Here is a 19,810-nt window from a genome sequence, read left to right as displayed (position 1 = left end):
ATTCAACTACATAACCTCTCATGTTGGCTATTTCTACTGGATTTTAGTGTTTGTAATCTCCATTTCACATCTCTTACTGTGAGCTAAACAATACATTGGTTCCTCAAAATATAACAATGACACAAACATGCATGTGATTCAGAATTAAATATATAAATTAGTCCTTGGGGAATGAAATCTTCAAGTTGTAACAACCAAGGGAATGTAGTAAAAATTACTAACACTTGATGACCAGGTTCGCAAGGGAACCAATGAATGTTGGTTCAAGTGGTACATATTTGATTCTCCTTTAAGCAAAGTTTTAAGTTTGAGTATAGAAAAATAATATAGAAGATCTCAATTTCAATCTAGGATGGGACTATGCACGGATACCATAAAAGTTCAAATTATGATTAGTTATTAACTTATTATGATTCATGAATAAAAAATTTACAATTCTATTTGTAACATTTTGACAAAAATCATAATCTATTTTTTTCTTCTGATTTATACAGGATGTTGATTTTCATGTATATTAAATAGTTGACTTTCTATTATTATTACTTACACATAAGTGTAACCTTTCAATTGTTTGATAAATAGTTGAATTTATTGACTATGATGTTTGAGTTTCGATTGTGCTTGTGAGTATCCAAAAGATATTGTTGGGGAGTTGATATTCATTTTGATGATTTTTACTATTCGCAAAAAAAAAAATTTATTTATTGGCCAATGATTCAATTTTTTTTAAAATGAAACACAATTTTAAAGGAGAAAGTTAAAAAATAATTAAAGCAAAATTACATTGGCCATTGATATTTTGACTATAGTGTTTATTAATATTTTCTACACTTGTCCTTTTCACTTGTGATTATTCTTTCCATGTAGAATGTGGCTACCCACTCATGCAATATAGATTAATACATTACTTGTATTTACACAAAACATCACACCACGATACACTTTGGTCAAATTCTTTTGTAATTTTCTTTTATTTCGTTGTACTTGTCACTTCTTATTTAACCTCCCTTGTCATTATCACCACTCACCACATTTCCCAAATTATAACTTAGTATTACTCTATCATAGAAATAAGAGAAAAAATGTATTAATTATTACTCAGACCAAATATTAATATTATTAAGGAATTGTAAATTGTGCAATAGTTTTTGTGGAACATTAGAAAACAGTCCATCAATTTTTGTTGACTTTTTCAAAAGCAAATCTATGTTTGTTTGACAGTAAGTAACATTTAATGAAACTATACACTATATATCGCAACAACAAAGAAGGAGAATAAATTGAAGTTGGTCTCTAAATCTAGCTAATAATTAATTTTGATTGAAAAAAAGAGAGAATAAATGCCATGGTGTAGAAAGGGGACACAATCACACTAATTAGAGCTCATAATTCAAGGTAATGTTAGGGATAACAAAAAAAACTTGACCTCTGAGCATTTTTGTGGAAAATTCGTAAAGAATACCTACAATAATAGCTTATGGGTGAAAACGGATTTTATAATATCCGCCCCATGATACCCTCATATTTATAAATATATTTTTTAATTAAATTTTATCTATGTTATACTTTTATTATTATTATTTTAATATTATTATATATTATATACTTTATTATTATTTCATAATAATATTTGACTATAAACATAAATTTATCAAATAAATATCATATTGTTTATGTAATAATTATTTTTACATATTAATTATTACAAAGTATATAAATATATAATTAAAATTAAAATTTTGTTAGGTACCCACAAATTTTTGCCACTGATATAGATACCACTAAATATTATGGGTTTAGGAAAAGGAAAACACTACTAACGCTCATTCAGCCTCATTATCATCCCTAAGTAATGTGCTAGCCCAAAATCGAAGGTAATGTGCGAGCCAAAATACTAGAGGGTAAAATGTTGTTTAAGTAATGCATGTTCTAATATCTATATACTAATAGTGTAGAAATTTATACATAATTAATACATCATACATAGTTAATATATAAAAAATTTACTTTGTCAATATATATATTTTTCCTAAATAAATAATTGAATATGACAATGATGATATAAAACTTTATAATAACATCATATAACAATAGAAATCATTATATTAATGTTGTTGATTAAAGTTAAATCAGCTGGGATAATTTAATCACGAGGTCTCATATTTAATTTTTGTTATTTATGTGTAGAAAAAATATTTCTGCGGGTCCCTTTCCTAAGACACCTAACTGTACCATGGAAACTAATCTTTCGGCAATTAAGCAAAAAAATATTAAAGAGAAAAGGTCGGGTCAATAGATCTTTGTAAGGTCACGTATCCCTATTCCATAGTGTTATTTATACAAATTTAAGGTCACCTATCCCTATTTTATAAGTTAATACATCTACTTATGTATCAATATTCATACAAATTTAGTCACATATCACTTCATAAGTTCATATCACGAAAACTTATTTATATAATTTAATTATAAATTATATTACTTTGTATTTTACACACTTATGTTTTAACACTAGCACAAAGATAAATGACCGAGATTTAATCTAATGTGTTTGAAGAATTTTATATTTTCATTAACAGATCGGTAGATCCATTTGACTTTGAATTCCAAGTAAGATGAAATGCATTGCAATTCTGTATTAATTTATTTCTTTTTACCTAAGATTATTATTTATTAGAAAATGATATATCATCTTACAAATCATTATACCTACAAGAAGATGATATATGTTTGATATTTATTCATTAATAATTATTTATAAGTAACATATATCACTTTTTTATGATTAAAATTATTAGTATGATGATTATCATTAATTTTATCTATTATATGCACTATTAAAAAATAGTAATGATATATTTTCTTACTAAAGAACAAATATTTATTATCTCAAATCGTGTCTTAAATCATGTTTAACATCAATGATAATAAAACAAAATAACCATAATAATAAATATTTATTTTTTAATTAATATACATATATTCGATTGTATAAGACATAATTTAAGATAACATATCTATTTACTAAAAACCATCTTATGAATCTTATTCTCCTACCCAATAACATATCTAACTTGTAAAGGGATGATTAATAAAGTAAAATATAATTATGTGATATATGTTTTTTTTTTATTGTCGTGTACAAGGATATATCATTTTCAGTTAAAAAACTATATCCCACCATCATTGGTCTTAAATGTAAATACAAATAAATACCAATGGCATTCTCAAGTAACCCCTATTTATATAAAGATCAAATCCTCCACCCTTTCACTACTCACAAAAAAAAGTTAAGATCACTTTGATTTTCCACTTCTCCTCCTCAACTAACAACAATGGCGATGGCTTTCAAAATGGTACTGTTGCACTTCTTTAATATAACTTTCTTTCATTCTATCTATCAGATTCTGACACATGTGAATGATTAAGTGTTATTATATTATATATAGTATATAGTATATGGTATGGTAGTGATTAATAAAATGAAGTGATATCTGATATAGGGTACTATTGGGATGTGGGTTACGGATGAGTGCAAGAACTGTTTCATGGAGATGAAATGGAAGAAGGTGCACAAATATGTTGTGTACAAGATCGATGAAAAATCTAGACTTGTCACTGTTGATAAGGTGGGTGGTCCTGGTGAAGGTTATGATGAACTTGCTGCTTCTTTGCCCAAAGATGATTGTAGATATGCTGTTTTCGACTTTGATTTTGTCACTGTTGATAATTGCCGCAAGAGCAAGATCTTCTTCATTTATTGGTATCGATATAATAATCATCATCAATCTTTATCATTCATGTCATGCTATCATAATTACTTAGGACTATGGACTCTAATATTGAAGAAAATGGTAAGGGATAATGACTCATTATCCATTACCCAGATGAGCTATTAAACATTCAATGGCTAGGATAAGAAATTAATCATTTTTTGGGTTGTGTTTGTCTTTCCCAATAAGTGTCGCTCATAGGAATTGAACATTTTCTTTTTGGTTATCTGGAGATCTGGCACGACTTTACGCTACTAGACCAACGTTTTGTTAGTAGGCTTAATTGTTATTTGATGATGAATATTGTATGATTAGATTTTTAATTTTTTTATTTTAGGTCTCCAACAGCATCAAGGATAAGAGCAAAGTTTCTATATGCAACATCAAAGGATGGGTTGAGAAGAGCTCTGGATGGAATACACTATGAAGTCCAGGCCACAGATCCAACTGAGATGGGGTTCGATATAATTCAAGAAAGAGCCAAATAAAACTCCCTCTTTTTCACTCCTTAATTATTACGAGTTCCGACCCTAATCATAATCTTACTATCTCTAATTAATTAATCAAGTAACTTCAATCCAATGAATGAATGACATGTGTTTTTCCCCTTTCTTTATGGGTAGTTTAATTATGTTGCTTTTGGCACCATTGCTATGTAAGTGGGGAATCTAATCTTCTGTCTTTAGTTCTTAAGCTAATTTTATTTTATATATGACTGTTGGGAGTATATGATAAGTTAAGGGCAACAACCCTTCGGTTGTATAGTTTCTTTTTTTCAATGATGGAAACTGTTGAAAGGAATGGATCAGCTCAACTTTTCAAGAGGAAATTTGATGTGTCACCAACTCACCATCTATCTATTAATATAATTGATGCTTTAGCATTTTTCATCCTTATCCTTCACAATTCTAATATAGTACAGTGCTATTGTAACTTGGGCTGTTTAGTATTTAGTCTAGTATTTTGAAAGTTGAATTTTGAAGGGAAATTGACAAAAATATAATGTTTTGGAGGGGAATGAAATAAAGGCTTGAGAGTCATCTCATAAATGTATTCTATGACTCTCAACTCTTCCATTTTTTTTACTTTCCCTCCAAAATCTAACTCCCAAACTGACCCTACACCAAAGCTCTTATACTCTATTGAGGGTACAGCTACAAGTGACATTAATACTTTCTTCCATCTGTGACCAATTTTTGGACTTCAGTGATTTAGTTAGCAAAATTATTGTTTTTGCAATTGGGCGATTAAAAGGTTCTTTTTTTACCACAAAAGGTGCCGGTGACTGCAAAACAATTTGTGATAGTTTGAGTTTAGATTTTTGATTTGGCTAGTTCCATCTTTGGATTAAACTTGTAAACTTTTTCAGATCTTAACACACGTTCGCATAACTTTAAATGGGAATGTTAACATGTGCATCTTAATGTATAAAAATAAGTAATTTTATGTTGTGAAATGATGGCGTTTATTTTGCCCCAGTAATTGTGTTGATAAAAGCATTGACAATGAAGACTTACTCAGTCCATAGCTTACCCATCAATCACAGATAAAGGATATCAACCACTACTTCTAAAAAATATATGTATTAACAATGTAAGAGTTTTATATATTGTTATCGATTTTATATATTGTTATCGCATCATTTATAGTTAATGATTGATGAGTATAGCCTTTATAAGAATAGTTCCTCAACTTACATATTTTTTTGTACAAAACAAATCGTTATTGTTAGTGTTGAAAGTATTGAATAAGAATGAAGACTTCTTACAAAGTCACTAAGAAGAGATTCTATAATCGAAAACAATTATAGAGTGAGACAAGTTTTAAGTTTTAAATATGCAACAACTTCACGAAAGGCATAAGTATAAGAGTGTTTCAGTGATGACACTACACAAGAACGAGACCATTCGTGATGAATGTTATTATATTTTGTGGTTGGGCTTGAAGTAGCTAATATAGCCTCAATAGACACTAATCTGGATGCTCTCCGGTACTGGAGAGTCCAATACTGGCAGAGATTATGACATGTGATATTTAAAATTATTCAATGGTATAGATTTTAAATAATTTTGAATTAACTTTTTTTAAGTTACTACATTATTCTGGTCTCACATTCTAATACTGGAGAGGATCTCAACCCCAATAGACACTGCTCAAAACAATACACACCCTTTAAATATTTTTGGCACATGTCATAATCTGAAGTATCTACTGGCCTTTCCTATAATGGAGAGGAGCCAGACTCGAATGTTTTGTAGTAACAAGGAGGAGGTTGCACTTGATTTTGTCACTGTTCATTCACGTTGCTCTATTAACGAAGTGTGTTGGTTGGTCTGAACTCTGTAGAGAAGTTAATGTTTTCCCAAACTCATCCAATCCAATCCTTAATGTCACATCCACATTTACCCACTCATTGTAATCATATTCTGACACCTATATCATATATTAATGATAGTAGTATTGTAATAATATCAGTAAAACCATTTTTATGATTAACGATCATATTATTGAATTCATCATCATATTTGATAGTGTTATAAAATGCATTAGAACATTCATATCATTACATTATTAGAATTTTGTCACATCACTTAACTTAAGACTCTTAAAACTTTAGTTCACATTGTCAATAATCTTATATAATTAATATGATATAATATAAATATTTTAAATGAAATATATGAATTATATTTCATTTAAAATACAATGCAATTGTGATAGATTCAAAGTCTTTGCATAATAATCTTAAAAATGAATCACTCAAATTTAAAACTACTTCATTTAAGATTGATACTCACATTAGATGTAAGAGGCATAACTTAAAGATAAGATTCTAGAGTTAAGAATGTCATTTGTTTTTTGGGTTTCGTGATTATTATTTTTAACAATCGAATCATCGATCTTGGGAGTCCAATAAGACTTTATACTATGAGACTAACGTAAGAATAAGACTTATTGGTAATAATAATAATAATGATAATAGAAAAACAAAAGAAAATTATAGAGTAGGTTGAAAATGGGGAAGACATGCAGAAAATAAAGAGGTTGTGTTATGTGGAGTTGATTTGAGAGGTAACTTGTAAGCGTAAGAGAGTAGAGCAATGGAGGGACCCAGAGGTGATTGACGGTGGTTGAAAGAGGACCCAGAGGTGATTGACGGTGGTTGAAAGAGGACCCACCGCCGCAGCACCGCACATGTGCCTACGTCCGACGTCTACCAACTACCGCCCCAAAATATTATTATACACGAGTTGGTCTATATACATGCTTCAGGAAACGGTCACATATTTCATGCCTTTTTTTAGTAAGATGAGTAAAAAATGTAGGTATTGAGAATATAAAAAATTTATATGTTCTCATTGAATCATTCATGATCTATCATTAGTACTTAACTCTTTATTAAGACTTAAACACATAATGAGAACTAATCCAAAAGACAGGTCTATTATGTAGGAGAAGCTCAAGACTTAAATAACACATTGATTTTACTATTCTACTTAATGTAAGACTCCTAACATTACCACCATCTTTAAGAACCGATCATGATGACTTTCATTCTATCGACACTAACCTAATAATAGTCTTTTCTTTTTTGACGACTTCACTCACCTATCATTATTCGGTAATATACCTTAATATAACATATATTAACATTTTCCATGAAACAACTCTCAATAAAAACAATTATTATTAGGACTTAAGCACATAAAGAAAAAACTAATTTAATAAATAAGAGACACTCATAACATAAGTAATACAGTAAATTCACTATTTTATTCGATGTGAGACTTCTAAATACTTATAAACTGTCGGGGAAGCTTCTAATATCTCTACCAAACACGTTTGAAGGAGAAAAAGGGGAGGTTGAAATTTGAAAAGTGGCCCATATAGTTTTTGGGATCTGCTTGAAAAATAGTTACCACCATTCTGTCCTTTCTGCTCATCTTCATCTAGTACCTACGTCTTGCACTACTTTTTAGAAAAGCAATTCATTTACTTTAACATTTTATTATGTTTTAATTTTTTATTTTCTACTATACCCCGCATTTAAATATTTCTAGCATGTGTTGGTGTTATTAAAAAAAGATTTTGTTACCATAATGAGACTTCTATATAAAAACAGATTATTATAAAACAATAATACAATATACACCACAATCTTTAATAATAGTATGGAGTCTTTTAAAGTATATCCAACTACAAACAAGTATTCTCTCTAATGAAAAAGTAACTATATAATTTATATGTGTTTTTAATGACAAAAATGTTATTATATTGTATATAAAATAATAAAAATGTCTTACTATATTTTTACTTCCTTTATTTTTTGTGGTACTTGTCTCTCCATTAATGAAGATGATCATTACTTTAAGAGAACACATCTTAACAATATTTAAAATACTAAATATTTATTAAAAAACTAAAAATATCACATTTTAAAAGTGCGAAGCAAACTATTTTCTAATAACTCATGAATGTTTGTTTAAATGATACATGTTTGATTATCCTTAAGTAAGGTCTCGTATTCGAGTCTTGTGGATGAAAAAATACCCGATATGAGAGTTAGCCCTATATACATATGGATGTTCCTGATTCGGACATAATTATCTCCAGTGCGAGGATATAAACCAAAAAAACTATTTTCTACTAAATTTGTTTTTCACATAAACAACCTTGAGTTAAGTAATAGAGACCCTCTTCAATACTATGCTATTAGTATTTTTAATAAACAAATTTAAAAATCCAAAAAACTCATAATTTAACTCGGATGGTTGGTAGGATCTATTTACTATCCATTTTATTTTACTTGCTACTACCTTTAATTTGATTTATGCCATCTACCTATTACTATAAAGTTCCTTGTACTATATTTTCAACACACAACAAGCTAGCTTGTAGTGACAAAGAGTATAAAAGAAAAGCATGATTTGAACCAAAATTATAAAGAAAAGACATTTTTGCAGCTACCATTATATTACTAATAACTTTTTTGGAGCATTGAAACTAAGTTTTTTAACATCCACATAGTAAATACTCAAACATAAGGATGTTTGGTAGGAATAAGTACGATGATGCATGTGGTAATGTTCTCAAACGGACGATGCCAGTTATTTCCAGCGTTTTGGTTAATATATTATATTAGTCTTGAACTTCTATAAGTTATTGATATTAGACTAATTTAACGTGTATTTAAATTTTTAAGACCATTTTATATTTTTCAACTTTAGGAGATTAAACGGTTGAGATCGAAAAATTTGTATTTGCTCTTAATATTATTAATATGCATATGACAAAGTAAGTGTTTTTATACATATGAGAATCTAAAAAATAACATAAATTAATTATGAATAATAGGTTAACAACATAAAAACCTTATAATTATGGTGGATAATATTAAAGTTTATTTTTATTGAATACAAAACTAGGGAACATAGAATTAAATTTGGTAGCCACCGCCATTCCATCTCAATAATTTCTCATCCTCTCACTGTCACTGCTTATCCATTCACTCTTTCTTCTATATGCATGAATATATCTATCCACTTTCTTTTCCTTTTTATTTTTTTCTACATAAAAGACAACCTCCAAATGAATCTTAAATAGATTTCAATATCATCACTCAGTCTCAATGACAGATATATAATAAGATAATATTACCACCGTACTTCTCTCGTTGGAATCGGGGTGTGTGGTTGTTTCTCCTAACAAATGTCACCGTTAGAAATCGAACTCTTAACTATTTGGTATGTTAATGATTTAACGAGACCTTACACCACTAAATTAACACCTTATTAATATTGTATGTGATACCTTAAAATACTTTAAAATTGATCCTCAAAGATTTTAACTTGCACAAGGTTAATCTTTTTCAGAATCATTTGTCTTGAAAATATTTATTTAACCCCAACTTCAAATAAAAAATTTCAATTGTTCATAAACAATTTGATACAAGTGGAAAGTATGGAACATCCGTGTACTCATCATTGAACTCTAGACAGTAAAAGAAGTTTAATCTCATATCGAACCCTATAGATAAAAGAAGTTCTATAACTAAAAACATGAAGTACAAGTACAACTTCTAAATCATGATATCTTTTATTTCCAATATCAGATTCGCGAATAAAGAAAATTTACATGAAAAAATGAATCAAGAAGTAGATTAAAGTAACAATAAATTAGAATGGAGACAAAATTTGACAAATAATGTTCAATTTTCCAGGTTCTATAACATATGCATCAGTAACTAATTGTGTATACAAATTAGAGAAGAAAATGAATTAAAAGAGAGATTTCAAAACCCAATGAATTTCATGATCTCATTTCTCTCCAACACTAACACTATTTTTCCATATTTCATTTCATTTCCAATCTTCTGTAATCCCAAACACCAGTTTTCAAGCCCAAGAAATCATAACTAGTAGCAGTACTATTATTCCTGTTCCCACAGTTGCAATGATTACTATTCTGCAAACCCAAACTACAACCAAAGCAAAGGCTTCTCTCAATGTTCTTGAATGATTCATCAGGCTCATTCAAACGAGGAGGACTAATAGTTAGCTCAAGATTCAAGTCAGGGCAACGTTCTAACAAAATTCCTTTGCCAACTTCACTATTATTCTCTCCAACAACACCAAACATGCTTGACTTACTAGTAATACTAGTATCTTGTTCTTGTTTAACAATTGCAGCAGAAGCAGATGAAGCAAAAGATATAGTGTTGGTTGCTGCAACAGATGCTTGAACTTCTTGATCCTGAACATGATTATCAGCATCATTTAGAGGCCTATGAGTTGCAGGGTCAATTCCTCTATTCAAAAGCTTCCTTCTTATATGAGTGTTCCAATAATTCTTTATCTCATTGTCTGTTCTTCCTGCTAATCTTCCAGCTATCAAAGACCACCTAAAAGATCATTTTTTTAACCACAAATCAGTGAAAACTCAAAACCCATTTCAATAATATTTATCCTAACCCAAAAAATAACATCTTTTGACACTTAATCGATCATAAATAAAATAAAAGTAAAGATGAAAGTTTTGTTATTATTGGTTTATGACTTTATGTTGAACTTACTTGTTACCAAGAAGACTATGGAGTTTGATGATTAGTTCATCTTCATCTTGAGTGAAATTGCCACGTTTGAGATCAGGTCGGAGGTAATTGATCCACCGGAGACGGCAACTCTTGCCGCATCGGAGAAGACCAGCGGCTTTAGGAAGAGAACGCCAACTTCCTTCACCATGAGCATGAATATAAGATATGAGTCTATCATCTTCTTCTTTTGTCCATGCACCTTTGTTTGTGTGAGCTTTTTCACAACAAGGAGATCTTCCCATAACAAAGAAACTCAAAACTTTCACTACTTTAGAGTTTAATAGTTTATGATATTTGGTATATGCTTGGATTGGAATTTGGAATTTGGAACATAAGCTGTCCTAAGATGGAGTTTGGGGTTTGATTTTTATAGGCTTTTGACCCAAAGGGACACAGAAATTGAGAGAGAGAAGCAACACATTAATTGCTTCTACATGTTAGTTGGTAAAATAGGTTGAAAGGAGTAGGTATTAGATAAGGATTATATGTCTCATATTTTTTTTGTCGTCCTGTTTTATATCAATCAATCAAACTTCATAAAATAATATTAAAATATTAATTTCTGTTTTTATAATTTTTTTAATAAATAGAGATTTCTCATTGATTTGGTACACTAAGACACATAAATGGGGGCATGTGATTCTCATACTTGCCTCTTGCTCTTTCTCCCTCCCCATACTCTGATATATTCTTTTTTTCCCTCCTAATCTATATTGGAGGTAGTTTATGCATGTATATCACTTAGATTCAATAAAATTTGGCATTAATATGTATATAATGAGATGGTATGTTTTTTATACTTTAAGCAAATCATTCCCTCATTTTTATCAAGTATCATTGATATATTATACTACTGAATTTGGGATACATATCCTTGGAATTCCAAATTTTGTTTTAATCTAATTAATTTTAAGCAAGTAATATAGAAATGTCATATTTTGTTTTGAAAAATTTCTTTTTGTATATGTGTTACTTTTTAATTGGTGAGGATATGGAATTGGTAGAGGCTATGATACAAGTGATCCTGTTCTGAATTTGCATCAAAGATACAATGAGTTTAGAAAAAAGACATTAAATGAATGATGCTGATAATCATTAATAAAATAGAGCACTCTGATTGACTTGAAACATACAATGAAATACTGTTTAAGACATATTCTCTCCTTTGAATAACTTTCAGGTTGGTGTAATGTAGAATATATTAAAGTATGGGCAATGCAAGATGTGATCTTTTTCCCTCATTTGGAAAAAGAGAAACATGAATTATTTTTTTCAATAATATTACAAATTTGAAACCTGCCCATTTAATCTTATGCTGAATAAAATATTATGTCCTGAATTCTTTTTTCAATAATTGTTGCATAGAATGTCAAGCTGTAGTTATGTAAGGGATAAGGCACCTTTGTATTCATTTTACACTAACATGTGATCAGTGGAATCAAATTAAAGTTGAAAACTTTATTATTCTGAAAGTTTACTTTATTTTAATCTTAGAATGTCACAACTTCATTCATCTCACTCTGGAATTGTTACATATAGTCCTTCTTATTTTAATCAAATTAAACAGTTCTACCAAACTCTTGAATTGCTAGTTAGTTCATTGCCCAAAATTTATTCATTTATTTGATCATCAATTATTCTGATTATTTTCTGAAATCACAAGCATGATTCTAAAATACTCTGACAACAGTTGGACAAATATCTGGATTTCCAGAACTTCACATGTTTCCCCTACATTTTTGTATATGTTTTCTCGTTCCATTAAAATCACTACCTGATGAAGCAATGTAATAAAATATGTTGAAATATATTGTATCATGTAAATAATAGTGTATATGAATATGAGAGATTATATTGTTGAGTTACTTTTAGTCTGTTATTAGTTTCTAAGAATAAAAGGGTAGTTAGTTTTGGTGTTATTCAACGTAACTTTGTAAATCATTAATTCAATAACTATTCAATGAATGATTTTTTTTTTCATTCTTTCTTTCCTGCTTTATCAAGATTCATGTATGACTCTACCATTTTAACACATGCATAATTACTTATGGATAACCTACCAATACAATGCATTATACAAAGAGTTTCACGTGGGTTAGTTTTTTCCATAAAAAACATTTAGCTATTTCGGTAAGTTAATTGTAATGGACAATTCCCTGAAAGAAATTTATGAGTAGTTAGGCTATTCATGCAAGAAAGCATAGATATGGAAATGGTAGTTGTGGTTCTTTATTCTATGGGTTCATTATCATGCATGTGAAAGAGAGAGGAAAGTTTCTACTAGAGTTGGAGGTTGGGTTCAAGGAATGATTAAGAAGAAAAGGTTCTGGTTGTATATGGGCCTTGGTTCACCTTCCACTTTTTGTTTTTCTTTATAGTGGTTACATGAAGGAAGAAATCGTATACATCAAAAGCAGTGTATGTGTTTTATATATTATCATTATATCATTTACCATTCATATTTAATCAATCATTAGATGATATACTCGAATACAAATATATGATATATATCCATTATCAATGTCAAGTGGATGGTCAGAGTTAATGTCATGGGTACAAGTTGCTTTCAAAGAGGAACATCATGATATGGGGAAAAGATTTGGTCCACTTTCACCTACCTTGTTCACTCTTTTCTAACTCTAATTGCAATTCTACTCCAAATCCTCCCTCAGTTATATGTTCAACGTTTGAACTATGATGAATCACATATGTGAAAATAAGTCTCACATAGAAAAGAGAAAAATGATGAATGATGTATACATAAACATGATAGTTCAAGGTTTTATATTAAATGTGGAGTATGATCTACTCATGTGAGTTTTAACTTAGTTCATTGGTGAAGTTCTCCTTATCATATGCTCCTAGTAACTAATAAACTTTAAAAAATCCAACCAACCAGTTTCTCAATTTAACCCAAGACATTGAAACTTAAATTTTGTTGTAATTTCTCCTATCTACTTGTTTTTAAAGAGAATGAACAACTCAACTAAGATCATAAGCATGCAACTAACATGTATTAAATCATCTTTTATTGGGTGAGGCAACAACACTACCTAACTCTAGCCATTTTTTGCAGTACCAAGAGTATTCCTTACTAAAAGAACTAATTTATTTCGTGGTTTGTGGCTGCCTATCTGAATAAGTGTCACTCTCACTAATCGAACCATTAACCTTTTGGTCATCTAAGACCTTACACCACTATACCAACACTACGTAACTCTAGCCATAGGGTGTCCAGAAAGAAGCAATGTGTGTATAATACTAAAGTTACCAAATAATAAATGATGGATGAAATGCATAACTGCACACATCAATGTATTGAACATCAACCAAGGTCGCAATCAGTTGGGTGCAATTATTAGAAGAGATCATATCCTATAATGGCTTTCTTAGCTAACCCAAAAAAGGAGGAGCTACCTAAGGCTTCTCTCCCTAATTAGTCTTGCATACCAAATGCAGAGTCACATGGGAAATTCTCAGAACTTGGGAAAAAATAATATGAAAATTAAAAGGGAAAAAAGGAGTAACTCATGGATAGCATGAACCAAGAATTATAAATGACACCAAATAATATTTACTGGCTGAATCATGACCAAGTCCCTCTCTTTAAGATGTTTCGTAGCACTGCTCAAAATATGTAAGCAGATCTGTTATCGAATTCTTACTGGAATGTAAAAACCGATCTCTGTTATCAAGTTCCAACAGTAGGTGACAGCCAGCACAGCAACACAAGTATGTCATGTGCTTAGGTACTTGTGGGTGGTTTACCTACCTCTTAGGTTGTCCTCCACATGCTGCTCATCCTGAACTTCAACCTTTTCTTACAATGTGGATAAGATTTAAAAGCCATTATTCATTGCTCATAAATGATTTCTTTTTCCTTACTAGTTTTTTAACACTAACGATAGACACCAATTGCTGTTACAGGTCATCTATGTCGAACTCTGTCTCATGTTGTTATTAACGTCTTGCTTTTCTTTTATCTCTTTTCATTTGTTTCCTTTTTTAAATAGGACAGCATGTTCTCCAAACTGAGAATTATAATATATGAGGTACTAGAGTCAGAGGGAAGTCATCTGAATCTTTGTAAAAGAACATTCAAAGGACATGATGAGTCATCTAATTCCATTACTAATTGCCATAGCACGCACCTTCTCTGGTGTTAGTCCAGCTAAATCTATATTGGTGTTAGTCAAATCGTTGTATTTGACTAACAAGATGTTGGTCTAATGGTGTAAGGCTTCACTAGATATTCAAGGTCGAAGTTTGATTACTGGGAGCAACATTGTTGAGAGGGCAGCCACAAACCTTAAAAATGATTAATTCCTCACATTTTAGTAGTACCAAAAAATTGTTGTATTTGTGTTAAACTTGCAGTGCTATCGCACCACCTTCCATGATACCTCACCTACATTATATATATTCAGCACATGCATGGCTCTCATATTAGTGATGTTAAAAATATTGGTTAACCACTTCACCCACCTCTCTCTCTATATATATATATAACTGTCGCTATATCACATTACACCTGCATAATCTATACTGTAGTACTCCCATTTTGTATTTTGAACACCGACACTCTCTTCTAATACCTAACATAAGGGTGATATGAAGTGGTCAAAACTTGTATTATTCGTGGCACAAATGGTGTGCAATTACAGAAGATCGAATATTTAATATTTCAGTGATCAAAACTTGCACAAGAATGCTCTCGTCTAGTAGAGTAATTTTGGTTTAGAGCATGTCACAGAGCTGAGGTAAAGGCATACAGGGGTCAGTGAACCTCGGCTGTAATAGTTACTTTTCCAGTTTGTGTTCCCAGGTTTTCATAATTCTGATTTACTCGTACTGTTGGAAAGTAAGTCTCACATCACCTACTTCATTGTCTCGGGAATGGTTTAAATACCTGTTGGGTTACTCCTCTCATTGCCAATTGGTTTTGGGATGGAACTTTAACACATACGTGACATGCAATTCGTCTCTTAGCATGTCTACCCTCTATGTCAAATTCTCCAGAGAACAGGAACATGTAACTGGGCACATAGAAATTTGTATTTACATATTACAATGTTGAAATTAAATGGAGTAATCAGTTGTGTCTTTAGTCTATTCATATAATCAGAATGGCTGTAGCATTATTATTATTGATAATAAGAAAACAGATACTGAAACTGCAAAAATGATCCCGATATTTCTCATTTTGGGTCACACATACGGAACAAACCGAGTCTACTTCCCTCTTTTGCGAACTTCATACAAGTAACTGAGGATCACCACAGCAGCGGTAACTACAATTCCAACAGCACTTTGCGCCAGTACAGTCGCATCCTTAGGAGATGCTGCCTTTGAGGGCACAAAGCCTAGCTCTGAAAGCTTCTTGTGTGATTCAGCATAATCTCGAAAAAATGCATCCTCGTCCTGCCATAGGGATACAAATATGAATAGCAGACAGATTCAAGTAACGGAACAAGCCATTAATATACTACTTCAATACAAATATTCTTGGATTTTGGAGCAAAAAGTGGTCTTCCCATGGATGTCTAAGGTAAGCAAGCCTACATAAAAATAAGTGCTAATAGGCACAGGATATTTGATTTAATGTATAGATGTTAGCTTCATCAGTTATAAATTTGACAACAAGCAAGCAGGGTTCATGGATAGAAAGAAGAGTAATGAAATGCTATTGAAACGCATTAAATTAGCAGGACACATGACCAAATAAATCAAATAGGGACTCATAATGGTCATTTGAATTAAGCAATTCTGATTACCTTTGCATACAGCTCAACATAACGGCGAAATTCAGGATCGTCCAATAAAGCCTTGTCTGTTGGAAGTTTAAGCAGTCCCACAGACTCTTCTTTTAAAAGTTCCCTGATACCAACAACGATATTTACTTTGTACTTAAAAATGAGCACTATCCATACTGGGGTACAAAACTGGAACCCTAAAGGATGTCCTTGTAGGAAGGCTAAAATGAGGAGGAGTATTGCACAGAGCTTAAGTCTTACCCGAAATACGAGTTATCAAACTTCAAGGGATCCTCTGTCCAAGGGCCATCAAAACCTGATCTCTCTGGATGTGCTCTTCCCTTTTAACACCATGGAAAACAAAGTAAGAATATCTGGCCATAACCAACACAAGTAATACAAAGATACACACACCGAAGGAAAATTACCAGCGTGTGTCCTCCAGACAGAGCAACAATGTCCTTGTCGGACAGGCCCATTCGATAAAAGATATCACGCAGATGTGGCACACCTAACAATGGGATTCAAATTTTATGTTTTTATATAAAATTATTAACCTCTTTGATTTTGAATTTGTAAGATTAAAAATGAAAACAGAACACCTTTCACAATTCAAGTAAGATATTTCCCATGGCCTAATGAAGGAAAAGTTTTACACAGACAAAAATTTGGAAACTAACCTTTTTTGGCATCAGGAAGCCGCCCTTCTTTAGGAGATATTTTAGAATCCTACAATAGAGAAAATAATATGAACTAACAAGATATGGTGATTTTCACAACAAACAATAATCTAATATGGCACAACATACCCTTCTTCCAGGAACAAAGTTAATTGTGGGACCCCCAGTAACTTCAACTGCAACAACACCTGCAAGCTGGAAACAGAGACGAAAAAGTAACTTCAATTCAGATTCACATCACTTTTATGACAGGTGGTCCAATTCTCTATATATGAATGCATATCTTGTTTTACACTAGGCAATTATGCATGCCTTACACATGGGGATAATCCTCCCTTCCCATCCTCTCAGGGTCAACAGAATCTGGACTCGATGTGCACTGGATTTCATCAGTTTGTGATATACAAGAAAATCCAGTAACATGCCTTGATTCTGGTAGAAATTAATACAGTAGTTTTTAAGGAAAATTTTGCTTTTCAGTGACTTTAAATCCACTAAATTTCTCAATTTTAGTGACTTTTAAGTTGTAAATTAGTTTTATAGTATGCAAGAAAACCTCATGGTGTTCAACCTTGTTGTAGAAATCTTAGGGACTAACCGACTAAGCTTATATAGACACCAAACACTAGTTACAAGAGATAAATATTGATCTAACCGGACAAAGTCCAGACAGAATTGAGATCTCATTGATTCAACTGTATGATTTCCACCAAAAAATTCAATGCAATATTCCCCTTATAAATTTATATAATGACAAATGAATAAAAATGATCACCTGGTAAAGATCTGCATATGTGATCTTAGGATGTTTAACCTTTACTTCTTCTGTGACATCAGAAATTAAGACAAGTCTCAAAAAGATGAAGAGGGTGACATATATGCAATCAATCATTTCACTTTTGGCAATAGAATTTTAAAAGGCAAAGAAATGGAAATTGGAACACATTCTAGTCTAACACAACACTACAACAGGGCATGACCACGACAAAGTATAAATGAAGCGTATTAGTCTTGTTGTAAATGTAATTCTTAAATAACATACAGTGTATATAGATACAAGCGTGGAGGAGTAGTACAGGATACAATAAGTCAATAACTGTGGGAGTGCTACCTACTTGTGAAAATGAAAGTGGTTGTTAATAGTGCTAATAAATCAAAGTATTATGAATCAATCAACACAGTTAATCATGTAATCAGTTAGTTAGTTATTCTGATAGAACATTTCGTCAGGCTTTCAAGTTAGATATTCTTCATTGAACATTGCTTATAAAAGCTAAAATTTAGTTATTTTGTTTACATAACTAAAATTTAAAATTCATTCATCTCAATTCTTATAATAGCTTCTCTTGTTTCAAAATATTTGTTAAGAATTTTGTTAAATCCAATGGAAAGACAAGTAAAAAATCCAACCCTTAGAGAAGCTAAGTACTAAAAACCTTTCTCTAATTAAGCACAAAAAATAATTTCTTCTTAAATAAAAGCTGCTATCAATGATATTCTTTTTGAATTTTTATTTGATTCTCATTACTTTTATATATAATTTATGATTATACACTATAATATTAATTAATGTTACATAATCTATAATTCTACACATATTTCATTAATTTTCCTTGCATGGCAAGAGGAGATACACTAGTGTAAGGAAAAAAGGAAGCGTGGAATAAGAAAAAGGCATAGAATCATAGATAGATAGATAGATAGATATATACCACAGAAATCAATAGCTTTCTTCAAGCCATTGTTGGAGCCATGAGAAAACTCTTCCTCATTCCTAATTGAACCATTAGGTCCACCGGTATTGGTGTTAACATCGTAAGTTCCGGCATCGTGCCACCTGCAAAAATTAAACGACTCAAAATAAAAGAGAGAATCGTTGAATTGATTGAAGAATGAGAGATATAATAAGAAGATACATACGCTAAACGAAGCATGAGAGGAGCGCAGTTCCTGTTAGCGATGAGTGCACGGAGATCACGGCGAGCTTTGTCGATCTCCGTCGTGTACTCTGAGTCAACCACCACCGCCGCCGACAACGCCATTCTGAGACAGTAATCACTCACTACTGTAACTAACTGTTTTTCGAATGCCACAAAAAAGAAAAGAAGAAATGAAGCTTTAACTGTAGTGGATAATTGATTGGGTGGTGCTACTTTCCACTCCTCACTCGCAACGTGTCATTTTTTTATTCACTCACGTGGCTCCCTCCCTGGGATGTGTGCCTCACTTCACTCATTACTCATTACCCGTTCACAAGGATAGTTTTTTTGTAAGAGAAAAATATATGTATCGACATTTTTATTATTATTTTTATTTGAATTCTACAACCTATACACTTTATTTATCTCTTCCCATTTTATGTTTGGATCCATATTTTCCATTAAGAATAAACATAAAATTTTGTTTTCTAAAGAGTGTTGTTATTTTTATTAAGAACGATATAAAAATGAGTTGATGAAAATACTTTAAAATATTTGTGTATTCACATGAGGTCAATTAGTTTTGACACAT

At 31.1% G+C, this 19,810-nt stretch overlaps 3 protein-coding genes and 1 long non-coding RNA gene across 4 annotated transcripts; 2 read left to right on the top strand and 2 right to left on the bottom strand.

Annotated features, from left to right (window-relative positions):
• Window positions 1,201–18,010, top strand: LOC109355507. Its single transcript, XR_002108666.1, has 3 exons — window positions 1,201–1,212; window positions 4,928–4,933; window positions 17,660–18,010. It is a non-coding gene; the product is annotated as an uncharacterized LOC109355507 (long non-coding RNA).
• Window positions 3,229–4,602, top strand: LOC109355506 (actin-depolymerizing factor 5-like). Its single transcript, XM_019598699.1, has 3 exons — window positions 3,229–3,356; window positions 3,504–3,763; window positions 4,111–4,602. The coding sequence occupies exons 1-3, from the start codon at window positions 3,336–3,338 to the stop codon at window positions 4,259–4,261; spliced, it is 432 nt and encodes a 143-aa protein (XP_019454244.1). The 5' UTR covers window positions 3,229–3,335; the 3' UTR covers window positions 4,262–4,602.
• LOC109355504 (myb-related protein 308-like) lies at window positions 10,065–11,117 on the bottom strand. The gene is made up of 2 exons (XM_019598696.1): window positions 10,846–11,117; window positions 10,065–10,674 (listed from the first exon to the last, which is right to left on the bottom strand). The coding sequence occupies exons 1-2, from the start codon at window positions 11,106–11,108 to the stop codon at window positions 10,128–10,130; spliced, it is 810 nt and encodes a 269-aa protein (XP_019454241.1). The 5' UTR covers window positions 11,109–11,117; the 3' UTR covers window positions 10,065–10,127.
• LOC109355503 (L-ascorbate peroxidase 3, peroxisomal-like) lies at window positions 15,904–19,387 on the bottom strand. Its single transcript, XM_019598695.1, has 9 exons — window positions 19,220–19,387; window positions 19,012–19,136; window positions 18,075–18,124; window positions 17,429–17,494; window positions 17,300–17,348; window positions 17,048–17,130; window positions 16,881–16,960; window positions 16,641–16,743; window positions 15,904–16,287 (listed from the first exon to the last, which is right to left on the bottom strand). Exons 1-9 carry the CDS (start codon window positions 19,339–19,341, stop codon window positions 16,099–16,101), a joined length of 867 nt encoding a protein of 288 aa, XP_019454240.1. The 5' UTR covers window positions 19,342–19,387; the 3' UTR covers window positions 15,904–16,098.

Source organism: Lupinus angustifolius, chromosome LG08 (genome assembly GCF_001865875.1).
Source record: "Lupinus angustifolius cultivar Tanjil chromosome LG08, LupAngTanjil_v1.0, whole genome shotgun sequence".
Classification (NCBI taxonomy): domain Eukaryota; kingdom Viridiplantae; phylum Streptophyta; class Magnoliopsida; order Fabales; family Fabaceae; genus Lupinus; species Lupinus angustifolius.
The sequence above is the reverse complement of the archived record's forward strand: the minus strand, read 5'-3'. Positions and strand labels throughout refer to the sequence as shown.